This window comes from Aspergillus fumigatus, chromosome 6 (assembly GCF_000002655.1).
Source record: "Aspergillus fumigatus Af293 chromosome 6, whole genome shotgun sequence".
Taxonomy (NCBI): Eukaryota; Fungi; Ascomycota; class Eurotiomycetes; order Eurotiales; family Aspergillaceae; genus Aspergillus; species Aspergillus fumigatus.
Window position 1 is genome coordinate 774,078 of NC_007199.1, and position 15,740 is coordinate 789,817.

Below are 15,740 nucleotides of genomic sequence, written 5' to 3' on the forward strand. Positions count from 1 at the left end.
CGATCCCGGGTCGGCCTCCGCCTCAATTCCTACCGCTGGCTCCGACGGGTTAATACCCTTGAAACAGAGGGACAGCTGATCATGCTACGTCGTTGCCGTACCCTTGTTCATTCTCTTACACGGCAGTGATGATCAGGTTTCTGTGGCAGGGATGCCGTACGGCAAAGAAAAATTGATCCAGCAATGACATGTCCGATGATGCCGATGATCGACGGTTGCTCCACTCCGTGTCTCGGGTTGAGTACCTTTTTGGTCATATTGGATACCTTCACGTTCTGCTGCTCCTGTCATTGGCCAAGTGCGAGTAATAGACCCTCAGGGTCCAGTGCATAGTCTGTTGCTGCCGAACACTCTCGTCGAGCTGGAAGCTTCGGCAATAGCCACTGATCCACTCCGGGCCACCGCGGGTGCTCATGGCAACAGAAGTCGGTCTGATCGCTTGGGAATTAACTCTATATTTGTCGAATGATGCCTGCTGTGGCATTGCTTGGTCTATTATGTCCCACACCTATGTACAAGAATTAGTCTATACAACAAGGCAAGCAACTCAATACTCTCCCATCAATGGTAGATCGCGAGAACTACGTCCCACCCAGATCTGGAATTTGCCCTCGGGCATCACCCAGTTTTGCTCGCGCGTGCTCCAGTAGCTCAGATCTTTCCGGCTGAGCGTCATCTGCACCTCGCGTCGCTCACTAGGCTCCAGCTCGATCTTGGTGAAATTCCGCAGAACCCGCTCAGGAAACTCGATTTTCACCCGCTCCCTCGGTTTCTCCCCGGTCTTGTCTGCGTCAGAGTCCACCTCCACCCAGTCGCCCTCCTCGGTCACATCGGGCGGAAAGGATACATAGACCTGGACCACTTCCTGTCCTTTGCGATCCCCAGTATTGCTCACCTGGAGCTTTACGCTTACCATCTCCTCGTATAGCGCGGGATGGCCACCTGCTCCACCCCCGGCCGGCGATGGACGTTGAGTCTCGTTGTAACCCTTGGGGTAGAATGAATAGTTGTGCGGCGCCGTTCCGTCAAGATTCGAAAGGTAGGGATAGATATACTTGAAGACTGGCTGGAAGCCAGCGGGGAATAAGGCCGACGCAGGATCCGGCAGGCTAATATCGTACACGGGTGGAGCCACGGCATCTGCAGGCCGTGGGGGTACAGACCGCGACTTTTGCTGCAGCGGGCTGATGCTGAGATCCAACAGTTCAAACGTGGTATAGGACAACCCGAACCCGAATTCGAAGCGCGGCGTGATGTTATGCCGGTCAAAATGCCGGTAATCGATGTACAGAGCGTCCAAAAAGTCTACCTGCGGCACCGGTGCATTGGGTTCGTATAAGACCTGTGCGCCTGGCCCATAGTCCTCCAGACTCTTTCCAATTGTGTACGGCAACCGGCCACTAGCATCCACCTCACCAAAGAGCACGTCCACCAATGCATTCCCACTCTCCTGCCCGGGCAGGTTGGCAAGCAGGACGGCGTGCACGCCAGGAAGATCGATCCACGACTCCATCACGACCGGACCGACCGCGTGTATGACAACCACGGTCTTCCCCTGTCCACCTCCGCAGTTGCTCGAGACGGTACGGACCAGGGTATCGCCTCCTTTCTGCAAAAAGAGATCGTTGCGGTCGCCGTGGATTCCGCCAGCGGAAATGTAGCCCTCCCCCGAGTCTGCATTCACAAAGACGAGGCACAAATCTTTGTCAACAGCGTCCGCTGGCATAACGGCGTTGCGCAGGTACGCGGTGCTCTCGATTTCCGTCGACCATGCAGATTCCAACGCCTCAATCGGGCTCACAAGGTACGGAAACTCCACGGTTCCACTGCCCCAGCCGGTAGCCAGGGTGCCCTGGTTGCATCCCCGGTCAGGGCAAGCATTTGGGCCCAACGCCGGTCCGGCGTCATCACCATAGATACCAACGCGGAGAATACCGCCGGATGGACTTGAGGCGTTGCGCGACAGCGGAAGTGTGCGATCTACGTTCTTCAGCAACACTGTTCCTTCCGCCGCAACTTTTCTCGCAATGATGCTATGTGCCTCTGGTCCGGTGCCCTGGGCGTCAACGTAGTGGTTCACCCTAGCATAAGACCCGTCGTTGCTTCCCGTATGCAGCCACCCCACCTCGTCGTTGGTCCATGAAGAAAAATTAGGGCCGCCGTTGCCTTCCGGCGGCGGACGTTCCCAGGTATCCTGCCCCAAATGATACCACGCAGCCACAATTCGAGTGACCATGTCGTTGAGTCGCTCCACGGGAACAGATGTGTTGAGCACTGCTCTTGTCAACTCACTGCCCCAGAGAGACTTGCCGTCCACCCAATGCAGACCATCTCCCGGCATGCTCATGTCGAGGCCCCCAAGGGCGCTGTTGATGCCAGACCGCTGGGCCAGCCAGTCGGACTGCACGAATCCTTGAAACCCCAGTTCATCCTTGAGGATCCCATTCAAGAGTTTGCTATTTTCACAGGCGTGGCTGTTGTTCACCATTTGATACGAGCACATCACGCTAGCCACGTCGGCTCGAATACTCTCGGCAAACGGCCATGCAAAGACTTCGTGCAGGGCACGGTCGCCCACGTTGGACGATAAAGCGGTCGGAATCCCCCACTCAAAGGGCTGCCGGAAATGTTCCTGCTCATTCATCACAAAATGCTTCGCCGTCGCCATGACTCCATTGCTCTGAATACCCCGGATGGTTTCTGCCGCAGCCACAGCTTGGAGCACAGGGTCAGAACCGAATCCTTCCCAGTTGCGCCCTCCCGCAGGCATCATTCCCAGGGGTCCCATCGAGGGGCCTAGCAGGACATTCACACCCTTTAACCGAGCCTCTCGCCCCATAGCGACGCCACGCTCGCGCATGAGCTCTCGATTCCACGTAGACCCCGTTGTAATACCCGCCGGAAAGGCAGACACATGGTCCGCAAATCGTAATCCTTGAGGACCGTCCTGTAGACACAAGGAGGGGAATTTAACAATATCCGCCGGGCCTGATCAATCAGTATGAATCCGTAGTCACAGTCAACCAACGTACCAGTGTTTCCAACACACAGTCCCATCTGCCAGCCAATTCCAGTTGTGATATTGACCTTTTCGACGAGCGTCATATTGCGGACCAAGCTCTGCGCCTTCTTATAACTCTCCTCCCAGTGCTTGAGCGTCCCTCCCTTTGGCGACGGAAACCACGAATCAGATGGCACCATCGGCTAGACAATCAACAATTAGCCCCCCAGCCTCAGGAAAACGGATGGCACAGCACTCACCCAAACCGTCGGCTCCTCCCTATGCGACACCGCAAAGCTCAAAAACCCCCACACCACCACCACCAACGTCACAACGACAGCAAGCAGAGTCCGCCACCAGATCCGAGCATACTTCACCGGCTGCCACGCCTGGAGCCTCGCGCGCCGCCGCTTCAGCCTATCCTTCAACCTGTATCTGAGTGTGGCTTCCTCATCGGAGTCGAAATCGCTTGAGTCATCATCATCGACGAGATCATACTGTTTTGACGCGGAGAGGAGCTCCTGCTCTGCTTCTGTGATGCTATCGAGGTACGTCTCGACGCCGTTCTCTTCGCGGATGACGGGGATGAATGCGGAAGAATGGTGGGAGCCATAGCGGTCGACCGGGCGAAGCTTGTAGGAGCCTGATCTCTCGAGGTCGGAGTCCGAGTCGGTGTCGGCATATTCGGAAGGGGAGCGGAAGGAGGAGATTTCTTCGGGGATGGCTTCCTGGAGGGGTGAGTAGCGTTGTTTGCCCTTAGATGTCGAGCTCCGGTCGTTGGTTTTGAGGTGGTCCCTGAAGCTTCCGCCGTGGGTGGAATCAGGGGGGGCCATGCCGGGTTATGGTAGGGATGGCATTGAATAGAGAGACGGTCTTTACAGACTGAGAAAAAGGAGAGAGACTGAAAATGCACGATACACAAGTAAAAAAGACAGCTCGCTTTCAATGGAGGAATGACAGAGCCGACGCGGTGGAACAGGGAGGCAGCTATTCGGCCAATCAGAGAAGAGTTGTATCTCCTGTATTGGAGATGTATTACGCACTGCTGGCGATCGGTTGCACTCGACTGCAAATGCCGTGCTTTGGATATGTGGGAGAAATAGTGTGAAAGATTATGATTATCATGCAAGGTAGATAGCTGACGTGCTGAGTGCTGGGAACTTGACGGATTGATTGCCGAAAACGGCATAACAATGACAAGGTATTGGGTCCCTCCTGCAGCACAGGAAATGCTCGGCTTTCATAGTCAGGAAAAATGGCCAACTATTACGAGAAGACTGGTTTACTTTATCTAAGCCACCTTAGACAGTCCAGAGAAGGATATATTGCTGAAGTGTCGGGTGCTTGAACGGATCTATGTAAAGTCACACTTCTCTCTACATGCTCACCCACGGCAAAGACACTCAGAGATGTCTTACTAAAAGCCTACCTATGAACGCGAGACGAGCGGGACAGCACTATTTCATACAGTTTATGTGCGAGCTATGCAGTAAACAGATAGAAACAGATGATGAACGTAGGCAAGAAGTCATGTTCTCTATGTACTAACATGTATTATTCAAAACACAATAACACCAAACCGTCTATAGCAAGATATGCCCAGTTGAATCATGACGCTCATATGCAGTAAAAGATGCACTTTTAGAAGAAAAGGCAAAAGGTCTATTCAGCTTCGTCATCAGTGTCGGGGGGCTTGGGAGTACCCTTGGGAGATTGCAACCTATGGAGAGTTAGCAGTCTGCAGAAAGTCAAAAGTCACAAGATAAGGAGGAGCATACCATTCAAGGTGACGCAATCTACGGCGCGCCTCGCGCTCCTTCAGTTGAGCACGAGTCATCTTCTTCTTCTTCCTGGCCTTGAACTTCAGTTCGCCTTGATCTTCGGCGCCAGAGTTGACAGCCGAGGGAGCGGCGCTGGTAGCCGCCGAGTTGGCGACGGTGCTGCCGGGCTGAGGAGAACTGGCGGCGCTGTCCTCGAAGCGGTCGAGAGCGACGGCGGTGTTGGTGCGAGCGACAATGCGACCATCGGCGATGTGCAACTGCTCGGGGCACAGGGCACCCACGAACTCTTCGTTGTGGGAAATCATGACGACACCTCCCTTGAAGTCACGGATGGCCACTGCCAGACCACCCAGAGAGTCACGGTCCAAGAAATTGGTCGGCTCGTCCAGCACCAGCAAGTGCGGGTTGTTCCACATGGCACCGGCCAGGACAACCTTGACCTTTTGACCACCGGAGAGACCGGAGATCTGGTTGTGGTTGGCAATCTCAGGGTCCAGACCGATATCCTCAAAGTGTTTCGAGATCGCCTTGGGTTCAAGGACTCGGAAACCGAGGCCCTCACGGGAGGCTTCGTGATCGTCAAACTCCTGGACTAGCTTGAAGAAGCCAAGCTCGACCAAGGTCTCACGCGAGATCATGGTATTGTGCTTGGGAAGAAGGCCGACCCATTTGACTTCGTACTGGAAGGTCTTCTTCCACTTCTGACGACCCATGATGGCTTCGATGCGGCGAGGGCCCCGGCCGTCTCCGAGGTCGACCGGCTTCTCCATCTGCGCCTTGTCCTGCTCCGTCAGAATTCGGGTCTGCTTGAGGAAGACTTCGCGGTCGTCTCCGTTGGCATAACGCCATTGCAGGTACTGGCTGGGAGTCTTCTCGAGATGCATTTCAACGTGCTCCAGAGCGTGCTGCTTGATGTATCCGATCCGAAGGTTGGGGTGCTTCTCAACCTTTCCTGTCTGGGGAATCGTCTCACCCGTCAACATCTTGATGAAAGTCGATTTACCAGCACCGTTTCCACCAATGATGGCGACGCGAGACGAGAGGGAAAGCGAGAGGGAGGCGTCAACCAGCGACGGCTTGCTCGCACCAGGGTAGGTATAAGAGCAGTTGGTCATTCGAAGGATGGAGCGGGTGTTGGACTTGATGCCGGACAGGATCCCGGGGGGAGGGAACTTGAATTGCACCATGCTGGAGGACAGGGTGTAGTAGCTCTTGGCTTCGGGCTTCTGCTTGACAAAAGCGGCCAGGTTGCCCTTGTAGTGGACCAGCTTCTTTCCTTCGTAGTGGTAGATGTCGGTGCAGACCTCGTCCAAGAATCCAGAGTCGTGACTGACAATAAGACTGGTGATGTCAGTGTGCTTCTTCAGGTACTCCTGCAGCCACTTGACGTTGGCGACATCGAGATGGTTAGTCGGTTCGTCCAGAAGCAGCACATCAGCCTTCATGAGCATAGCACGGGCCAAAGCCAGCTTCATCTTCCAACCACCAGAGAGGGACCCAACACGCTGGTTCTGTCTTCCCTCGGGGCCATCGGTAAATCCGAATTCGAGGAGAATACGGCTAATGTGTTCTTGTCCGGCTTCGGCAATCTTGGGGTCCTTGGACACATATTCGATGATGCTCAGATCGGCGTCTTCGCCCTGATTGTGCTCGACGAAGCACGTGCGGACCACATCCTGCGGAGGGAACCCCTCGAGCTTCTCATTGGCAATACTGCGCATGAGGGTAGACTTGCCGGCACCGTTCCGACCACAGAGGCCGTAGCGGTGGCCCTTGAGAAGACGAAGGTTCGTGTGAGAAAGGAGAAGCATTCCTCCGTAAGCGAGGGAGAAGTTGGCGTTGACAATCTCCACCTCGTTGGGGTCGTCAGGAACGGGCTTGCCAAACTTGCGGTGATCTTCCTCGATGAAGTGCTCCTGGACGGCCGAAGCGACAGCCTCGTGCTTGTCATCCTGGAGGAGTCCACGAAGATAAGGGCCAACACAGGCAGGAATGCGATCGTGCATTCTGGCGTTGACATCCTCGCGCACCATCTCAGCGATGTAGCTCTTGCCGAGCTCGAAGAGGGTGTGCTCGCTGGGCACTGCAAGGCCACCGTTCTCCTTGATCTTGGCCTCAAGCACAGTGAGAACATCTTCAGCGGTCGTCTTCGCCACGGAGCCGGCCGCCAGGCTGCTGTCACCCATAGCTTTGTCGATGACATTCATGGCGCGGGTCGCGAGTTCTCTGACTTCTGGTAGCGAAGCGCGATCCTTGACCGCCTGGACACCGGGCTTGAGTTTGGGCAAGAAGGTGCGTGCTTCCGCCGGGTCATGGACCAATTTGGTCAAGTTCTCCACAACGACCACGGTGCGGCGCAGGGTCTCCTGGGGCGTCGTGGGGGCATTCAGGGAACGTTCGAGCAACGGGGTCAAAAGGGCGAGGACGGGCGAGGTGACGATGGCGACAAAGGTAGTCTGAGACAGGGCGTGGATAGCGTTTTGCAAAGTCTGTTCGGAAGGCTGCTCCATGGTCTTGATAAGCAGGGGAATGCGAGGAGCGACATCGTCGTTGTCCAGCAGGGTAGTGAGTGCAGTCATGGTTTTGCTGGCCTGCTTGGCCACTTCGTTCTTGAGATCGTGCATCCCAGACTCAACCAGGGGAATCAGCTCCTTGAGAGTCTTGCCCATGGCGCTGCGCAGAAGATCCTTCTGGCGCTCCTCCTCCATGGTTCCCATACCAATCTGCGCCTTGATGGCCATCTTTTCCAACAAGGCATACGCACCAACGAAGCCCTGCCATTTACCGGAGCTCTTGTTGAGATATGCCGAGAGGGCGGGAATGAGAGCGTTGACCAACGACTCTGGTTTCAAGCAATCAAAGAGCGCGTCGATGGCGTACTGGGCCGCATCGCGCACGACGGCGCCCTTGTCAGCCAGGGAATCGAGTGCCAGATTCAAGACACCACCATCCTGAAGAAGAAAGACGACTTCGCTGAGGGGGTGCTCGCGAGGAAAACGCTCGAACAGGGCACCAATGATCAACATGGCACTCTCACGTCGGGCACCGCTCTTCTTATCGGTGGCAGCCCTTTTGATCTCCGGGAGGATGTTGTATCTTTGAAGACCAAACGTTCCGACGCTCTGGATGAGAAGGTTGGTCAGCCCGTAGGCAGCATCGAGAGACTGTTGTGAGGTCTCGGCCGTGAAGATTGTGTTCATAAGCGAGGAAACCTCCTCGACGGTGGGAGGGACTCCCGAAGGAGTTTTCGAGACAACGACAGGTGCGGACATCTCGGAGTGAGGCATTATCATCGGTTTTGAGGAGGAGAGCGGAGAGTGTCAAAAAAAAAGGTGCTTCTTAGTCTGTTGAAGCGAGCCGACGAGGATTATGTTCGTTTGAGACGACGGCGGGAAAACGAACGATTAGGGGAGGGTATATACGACGATTGAGCTGGAGGGTGAAATTAACGTCCTTCCCCCGAGGACAGGTCGTCTAAAGCAAAAAGACAAAGTCTAGGGTATATGAGAAGAAGAATGAAAAACAAACAACAAAGAAGAAAAACGAAAGACTTGAAAAGTCAAGGCCGACGCTGGATGATGGAGGGGTCTCCACTATCTCGCTTTATCAACAAGAAAAAAAAAATTCGTGCCAGCGGTCGAAAATTTCGGCCTGAGGCGATTCAGGGGGCAATGGCCAATCAGAGCTCACCGCCAGCACATGCGGACGGTGATTTGCTCATTGGATCATGTGGCGTGTGGCTGGAGGATCCTCCGCCACAACAAGGCTGAGCGGCCAGTTGCTGCCTGAGTTAAACCTGACTGCCTCAGGCATAAACTACCCCGGTCTTGGCCTTTCCTAATCGGGACTCCCCGCATGGCAACAGAACCGAGCAGTCAGGAATATCTCTGACAGTATACGTGCAGGGGGGAACTACAATCTTGTATTGCTTGTTGTTGTTGATAGCCTTTCTACGAGCCGTCCATCCCAGAATAGATTTGAACGTGGGAGAGTCAGTAAACATGGAGTGATTGAGTATTCCTATCCCTACCCCAGACCCACGAATACCCGAACCCCTCGTGTGATAACCGACCGTTGTATGGACTGCCTCTGTATGTCAACAACAAAATGGATAAACCGTCGAGAATCTTGTGAGTCGATCTTCATCGGGATTGTCTCAAGATCAATTACTTCGTCAGCATTCTTGAATCAACCGTTGGACCGAACACCGGCCATGCAACACCGGTAATGCCATGATCTTGTTCATTGCTGGTCGCTGATCCGCCGACCGCCAACTCCGCATGCAGCCGCTTGTTGCCTCGGTTTTGAACTGACTTCCCCCCTGCCGTCTACTGGCAGTCCACTGGGTAGCTCCGCGGTCAACCGGAGGTGCCGAGCTCATGCTTGCTCTTTTCCTCCTTGTTTCGCTGAGCTTTTTCTTTCGCTCTCTTCTCTCGTTTCCCCCGCCATCTTTTTCTCAGACCATCCCTTGATAGCATCCCATCACAATGGCCATGACAATGAGATCGACACGCCATGCATCCAAGCTGGCTCAGGTGAGCATCCAACCTGTTAACAGTCGCATGCAGGAACTCACGCTGTCAATTCTTCTAGACTGCCCGCTTGGCTCTCACCAACTCCCGCAGATACTCGACGGCCGAGCCAGATCTCAAGACCGCTCTGAAGGCGGTTATTCCCGCCAAACGCGAGCTGTTCAAGCAGGTCAAGGAGCGTAGCGATGAGGTGATTGGTGAGGTCAAGGTCGCCAACGTCATTGGCGGCATGCGCGGTCTCAAATCCATGCTCTGGGAGGGTTCGGTGCTGGATCCTGAAGAAGGTATCCGATTCCACGGCAAGACCATCAAGGACTGCCAAAAGGAGCTCCCCAAGGGCACATCAGGCACCGAGATGCTCCCCGAGGCCATGTTTTGGCTGCTCTTGACGGGCCAGGTCCCCTCGACCAACCAGGTCCGCGCGTTCTCGCGAGAGCTGGCCGAGCAGTCCCACCTGCCGCAGCATATTTTGGACCTGATCAAGTCCTTCCCCCGGTCCATGCATCCCATGACCCAGCTGTCCATTGCCGTGGCGGCCCTCAACACCGAGTCCAAGTTCGCCAAGGCCTACGAGAAGGGCCTCAGCAAGGCCGACTACTGGGAGCCCACCTTTGACGACAGCATCTCGCTGCTGGCCAAGATCCCGCGAGTCGCGGCGCTGGTCTTCCGCCCGGACGAGGTGGACCAGGTTGGTACCCAGGCTCTGGACGCTAGCCAGGACTGGTCGTACAACTTCGCCGAGCTCCTGGGCAAGGGCGGCAAGGAGAACCAGGACTTCCACGACCTGCTGCGTCTCTACCTGGCGCTTCATGGCGACCACGAGGGAGGCAACGTCTCCGCGCACGCCACCCACCTGGTCGGCAGCGCGCTCAGCGATCCCTTCCTGAGCTACAGTGCAGGTCTGCTGGGTCTCGCCGGTCCACTGCACGGTCTCGCCGCGCAGGAGGTCCTGCGCTGGATCCTGGCCATGCAGGACAAGATCGGCACCAAGTTTACTGACGATGACGTGCGCAACTACCTTTGGGATACGCTCAAGTCGGGTCGTGTGGTGCCCGGGTACGGCCACGGCGTCCTGCGCAAGCCCGACCCGCGCTTCCAGGCGCTCATGGACTTTGCCGCGACCCGGCCGGACGTCCTGGCCAACCCTGTGTTCCAGCTCGTCAAGAAGAACTCGGAGATTGCGCCTGCTGTGTTGACCGAACACGGAAAGGTATGTACCTTTGTCGGGAGATATTTTTTTTTTCCACTGCAAAACATCCTAACAAGTCAAACAGACCAAGAACCCCCACCCGAATGTGGACGCCGCCTCCGGAGTCCTCTTCTACCACTACGGCTTCCAGCAGCCTCTATACTACACCGTCACCTTTGGCGTCAGCCGTGCTTTGGGACCATTGGTGCAGCTCATCTGGGACCGGGCCTTGGGCTTACCCATCGAGCGACCCAAGAGTATCAATCTGCTGGGATTGAAGAAGTGATTTCTCACGAAAAACTCGACTGACGATTCTTTTTGCCTGTGAGCCTGTGAGCCTGTGATATCAATGTTGTACTTTTTATTTTTCAATTCTCCATTCGTAGCATTAGATTGTAGATCAACGATAGATTACACGTCATTAGCACCACCAAAATAAAAAACTGTAGTTCTATACTTGTATACATGGGTATCAAAAAAATACAAACGCAATCAATCACTAGTTCCACCCGCATTCCTTCACACTATGACTCTCAACCGTCACCTCTGTTACCGTATGGATCCCCGTCTCCCTCATCCCCTTCAACTCCTCCAGCGTCGTTTCACTCCCGCTCCGTTGGGCCCGCGACTGCGAATGTCCCTTCGGATTCGTCTGCGCACATGGCGCAAGGATCCTCTCCTCCGAGTCCCCGTCCGAGGAGACCTTGTCCCGTTCCCGCTCCTGCTCCCGCTCCACGGCTGTCGACATGATCGTCGTCGTGGCCGGGATGCTGCTGTCGAATGGACGAGAGCCGGAGCCATGGATATACCCGGTGGGATGATTTGACTGGGAGTTCAGGCGGTAGGATTGCGATCGGTAGCCGTCTGCGTGGCGGCGGCGGGTGGAGGAGATTAGACTGAGCGAATGGAACAAGGGGCCGTAGGTTGGGATGCAGGAGATTATTACCTGCCCGTCAGTAGGTTAGCGAGCTTGCGAAGCGAGAGGAGTGTAGCGAGCGATGACTGAAGCGAGCGATGACTGGATCGGAGCAAGTGATGGTTGGGGGAAGAGGGGGGGAATGGGTGGGGGAGACATACGCCGAGGCTAATTTCAATGACAGACCAAAGAACGATAGGCTGGCTATCTGTGTACGTTTTGAGGTTCTTGATGGTAAAGATGCGGATGATCTGGATGATGGTGACGAAGAAGCCGAGAGCGAAGACGGCCAGGAGGGCGGCTTTTTGGCGGCGCTGGAGGCGGAGGGTGATCAGGACGGGGAGGGGGAGGGCGATGATGATGCAGTCGAAGGCGAGACTTGTTCCTGGTCATATTAGTGCGGTGCTTGCGCTGGTTACGGCGGACGGTCGTACCTGCGAGTGCTGTATGCTGTTAGTCTGGCACGGCCGCACCAGAACGGGCGGACCTACCGTAGTAAGATGCAACGGTATCGATGCAGCTGCCTTGAATCGACATATCCCACTGCCTGGCGATCGGGCGACAGGCAAAACACAGCACGAACGTAAAAGCCAGCTGGTTACAGACACAGGCGACGATGACGGCGATGATGACGGTGCGGTAGGCCTTGACGAACCCGCCGATACGGAGGTACGAGGCCAAAAGCGAGACTTTGAAGCCTAGCAGGGCCAGTGTGTAGACGGGACCGCCGGCATATTGGACCTGCTCTCGTCAGCACAGGACTTTATCGGGGGCGATCCAGGTCAGACAACGGACCCTGCTGAACGGCACGACATTCTCTTTGGGGAAGTATTTGGCATCAAGTCCCAGACCCCATCGCGATTCTATGCCAGTCAGCCAGTCAGCCAGTCAGCATCATCGCCATTGCAACTCCAGTGTTGTGTTGGAGAGACTCACGCGCAATGCTTATCGCGCCATAGGCGATGGCCAGAATCGAACTGAACAGCGCGGCATAATCATCGACCCCGGCGGCGCGTTTGGTGTGGATGCGCACATATAGCCGCAAAAGAACCGCCAGGAAGGCGACAATGGGGAAGACCAGGCAGATGGCAATGACACGGGGGACTTGGCTGTGAGGGTCGGGGGTTTCGAGATTGTACACCCAACCCATGCTTGCTACGGAAGCATTGCACCGCGGTATTCAATGGAGAATGAATATGGAGATATGAGCTGTTGACCACAGCAGGCGTGCATGAGCTGGAAGTGGCTAATTTTTACTCTACTACTCTACTCGAGTAGTTACTGGGTGTTCAGGTGCAAATTCAGTTTGCGGGATTTGATCGATTTTCGACAGAGGGTATCCACTGGATGTATGGAGCAAACGAACTCCACCGGGGTTTAAGATTCTCTGGGTATGATCATCTCTGCTGGACGAGGGATAGAACTTACAGGCACCCAGTAAGACATGGAGGAGAGCCTTTCGCGGCATTTCTCGGATAAATCATCCCCACTCCACTTGGCAATTGTCTCAGTTATGAGCGACGAGCTACGGCCCACGGAGGACAGTCCGTCCGTCAGGAGATTTCTTTCCCACTCTTCCGCCCAAGACAATGGTCCCTGTCTTGTCTTGCACATGTCCTGCACATTCATATTATACTCTATCGTAGCTGTGGAGAACCGAAATGCTGACCTTCTATCTGGAGCAAGCTCGGTTTCATATTCCACAGATGTTGTCGACATCCATCTACTCCGAACCTTGGCACCTGATTATTGCAGTAGCAGTTACATGTACAGTAAAGTACAAAGGGACTAAGGAGGTACCACAGGAGACTTCGACTGAATAGGCAGCTCGTTTGAGAACTGCCCGCAAACACCGACACCGGCAATGGGAATGGAAATGGAAATGGTGGAGAAGCAAAGAGAACAATGATTCATATATTAAGCTTCCGCCACCGGGAACATCCCTGTTGTGGCCCCCAAACTAGGCCCAACGAGTCTCGGGCCCAGTGTTCATTGGGCCATTGATCCCGCAGTGGCTTGCAGGATCGCAGGGTTGTCTGGTATCTGTGACTAAGGCTCCCCCTCACCGCTCCGCGTTGAGGGTGAGCCACAGCGAAACCACCAACCACACCGAATCCACCATTTTTCGATATTTTGACTATTTGAAGCTATTCCAACCACCCAACATGCCTAAATCTTCTAAAATTAATGAATCTTACCTCCTCGAGGCCTGCGAGGCCGCTCAGGCCTAAAAAAAGCCAAATATCTCCAAGATTGCGCGTGAATATGGTGTTCCTTATGCGACCCTACGTGATCGCGTCAAGAAGCATGTGCATCCTCGACTAGCCAACAAACCAGTTAATAGAGCCCTTAAGGGATACCAGGAGGAGGCCTTAATCCAGTGGATAGTCTGTATGCGTGATCGGAATATGCCAGTGACGCCTAAGCTACTAGAAGAGTATGCAAATCAGGCACTTCGACGCGCAGGGGAATCTAGGCAGGTTAGCAAGATGTGGGCATATCGCTTTGAGAAACGACTTCCAGAACACCTTAATCTAGGCCCAGCGAAGCAAAAGATAAAGGAATCCAAGCGTATCCAGGCTGAGGATGCAGGTTTACTGACACATTGGTATAATCAGCTTGCAGGGGTGGTTAAAAAGGATACACCAGCGCGGTTGGTATACAACTTTGATGAATGCGGCTTCCAGCCTGGCGAAGGCAAATCTAGGAAGGTAATCAGTTCAAAAGGTTCAAAAGTGCCTGATCTTGCTGAATCCGAAAGAGGAGAGAATATTACAGCTATTGAATGTGTAGCTGCAGATGGATGGCAGATGGATCCCTGGTTTATCTTTAAAGGTAAGTTCCTAATGATTCTTCCCTTCCTTTAAATACTAATCTATGCTCGCTTCCTAAAGGCAACGGAATCTTCATGGAATCTTGGTTCAATGAGAGCGAGGCCTTACCACCAGATACTACGATAGCGACGTCTCCTAATGGCTGGATATCAGATGAACTAGCCGTTCAATGGCTTCAAAGCTTTATCAATGCAACAAACGAGCGTACAAAGAAGGGGGAGAAACGGATACTTATATTTGATGGCCATGGCTCTCATCTCACTGTCGAATTCTTGCAACTTTGCGAAGATAATGGCGTTATTCCCTTTGGATTCCTTCCTCATACGACACATCTTTGCCAGCCTTTGGATGGTAAGCCATTCTTAAGCTATAAGCAACACTTTCGTCGTATGAATAATGAGCTATCTTACTGGGCTGGTGAGCCTGTAGGGAAGTCAGAATTCTTACACATGATTGGACCAGTACGAGAGAAGGCTTTCAACCAAAGGATCATCCGTGAGGCCTTCAAAGATCGTGGAATCTGGCCAGTCAATAGTAAGATAGCTGACGATCTTGCTATCTTACTATGGGAAGGAATTCCGGATATCTACGCGCCTGATCTTGATAAGATGACTCCCTCTACGCCACCCTCTCAGCCGCCATCTCGGCCGCCATCTTCATCTAGTATTGATATCTCACCTCCGCGGACGATTCAGACCCTTAAGAAGAACCAGGCAAAGCTATCTAAGCATGCAGATCTGCTTACACCAAAGCTGCAGCGAAATCTTGAACGGATATTTGAACATAACCGAATCGCCGCTGAGCACCTGGCTATAGCAAATGAAACTATTGGTCGAATAAGGGCCGCGCAGGCCCCCCTACGGCGTCAATATACTAAGCGGCAGGTTAAGCCGCTTAGCCAGTCTGGTATATTGACATTACGTGATGCAAATCGATCAATTGCTTCAAGGAAGGCCAAAGATGCTGCCGCGCAAGAGAGACGTTTACAAACGCAATGGGAGAAAGTGCATGGTAAGCCCCCACCACTAGCATCTACATAAGAGAATATGGTATCAAATGGATTAGCAAAGGCAGTAGATGAGAATAGTAATTTTTTTTATATAGATAACCCCTAGTATGGCATCAAAATCATGATTTCTATCGAAAAATGGTGGATTCGGTGTGGTTGGTGGTTTCGCTGTGGCTCACCCTCAACGCGGAGCGGTGAGGGGGAGCCTTAGTCACAGATAGCTGGCCAATAACCAAAGCACAGCTGGTGGTTGAGGACCGGTGCCCCTCGTCATAGACTGAGGCATCGCCCAATTGCAAGCCCCTCAACGATGAGCTCATATTCATAGAGTGTGGCACGTTTCAGCTTGATGAATGACCTGCAGGAATGACTAGGATATGGATATGGATATGGATATGGATATGGATATGGATAGACTTCCTCGTGCTCGGGATTGATCCTATGAGCATGCAGAGTGTCAAGGTATGCAGTTCCCTTG

The 15,740-nt window shown here is 53.9% G+C and overlaps 5 protein-coding genes across 5 annotated transcripts; 2 read left to right on the plus strand and 3 right to left on the minus strand.

Moving 5' to 3' along the window:
- Positions 1-547: 547 nt before the first annotated feature.
- Positions 548-4,132, minus strand: exg21 (beta-glucosidase; the record flags this gene model as incomplete). Its single annotated transcript, XM_742627.2, has 4 exons — positions 3,262-4,132; positions 3,033-3,204; positions 830-2,988; positions 548-745 (listed from the first exon to the last, which is right to left on the minus strand). Exons 1-4 carry the CDS (start codon positions 3,832-3,834, stop codon positions 548-550), a joined length of 3,102 nt encoding a protein of 1,033 aa, XP_747720.1. The 5' UTR covers positions 3,835-4,132.
- A 324-nt stretch (positions 4,133-4,456) lies between these two features.
- Positions 4,457-8,387, minus strand: AFUA_6G03580 (putative mRNA-nucleus export ATPase (Elf1)). Its single transcript, XM_742626.2, has 2 exons — positions 4,780-8,387; positions 4,457-4,721 (listed from the first exon to the last, which is right to left on the minus strand). Exons 1-2 carry the CDS (start codon positions 8,073-8,075, stop codon positions 4,664-4,666), a joined length of 3,354 nt encoding a protein of 1,117 aa, XP_747719.2. The 5' UTR covers positions 8,076-8,387; the 3' UTR covers positions 4,457-4,663.
- A 395-nt stretch (positions 8,388-8,782) lies between these two features.
- On the plus strand, positions 8,783-10,789 carry mcsA (putative citrate synthase Cit1; the record flags this gene model as incomplete). Its single annotated transcript, XM_742625.2, has 3 exons — positions 8,783-9,317; positions 9,376-10,524; positions 10,589-10,789. Exons 1-3 carry the CDS (start codon positions 9,270-9,272, stop codon positions 10,787-10,789), a joined length of 1,398 nt encoding a protein of 465 aa, XP_747718.1. The 5' UTR covers positions 8,783-9,269.
- Positions 10,790-11,002: 213 nt separating this feature from the next.
- Positions 11,003-13,053, minus strand: AFUA_6G03600 (putative integral membrane protein (Pth11); the record flags this gene model as incomplete). The annotated part of the gene is made up of 5 exons (XM_742624.2): positions 12,356-13,053; positions 12,215-12,282; positions 11,911-12,160; positions 11,581-11,804; positions 11,003-11,449 (listed from the first exon to the last, which is right to left on the minus strand). Exons 1-5 carry the CDS (start codon positions 12,567-12,569, stop codon positions 11,003-11,005), a joined length of 1,203 nt encoding a protein of 400 aa, XP_747717.1. The 5' UTR covers positions 12,570-13,053.
- A 1,274-nt stretch (positions 13,054-14,327) lies between these two features.
- Positions 14,328-15,293, plus strand: AFUA_6G03610 (uncharacterized protein; the record flags this gene model as incomplete). The annotated part of the gene is made up of 1 exon (XM_077804958.1): positions 14,328-15,293. One exon carries the CDS (start codon positions 14,328-14,330, stop codon positions 15,291-15,293), a length of 966 nt encoding a protein of 321 aa, XP_077661094.1.
- Positions 15,294-15,740: the final 447 nt, after the last annotated feature.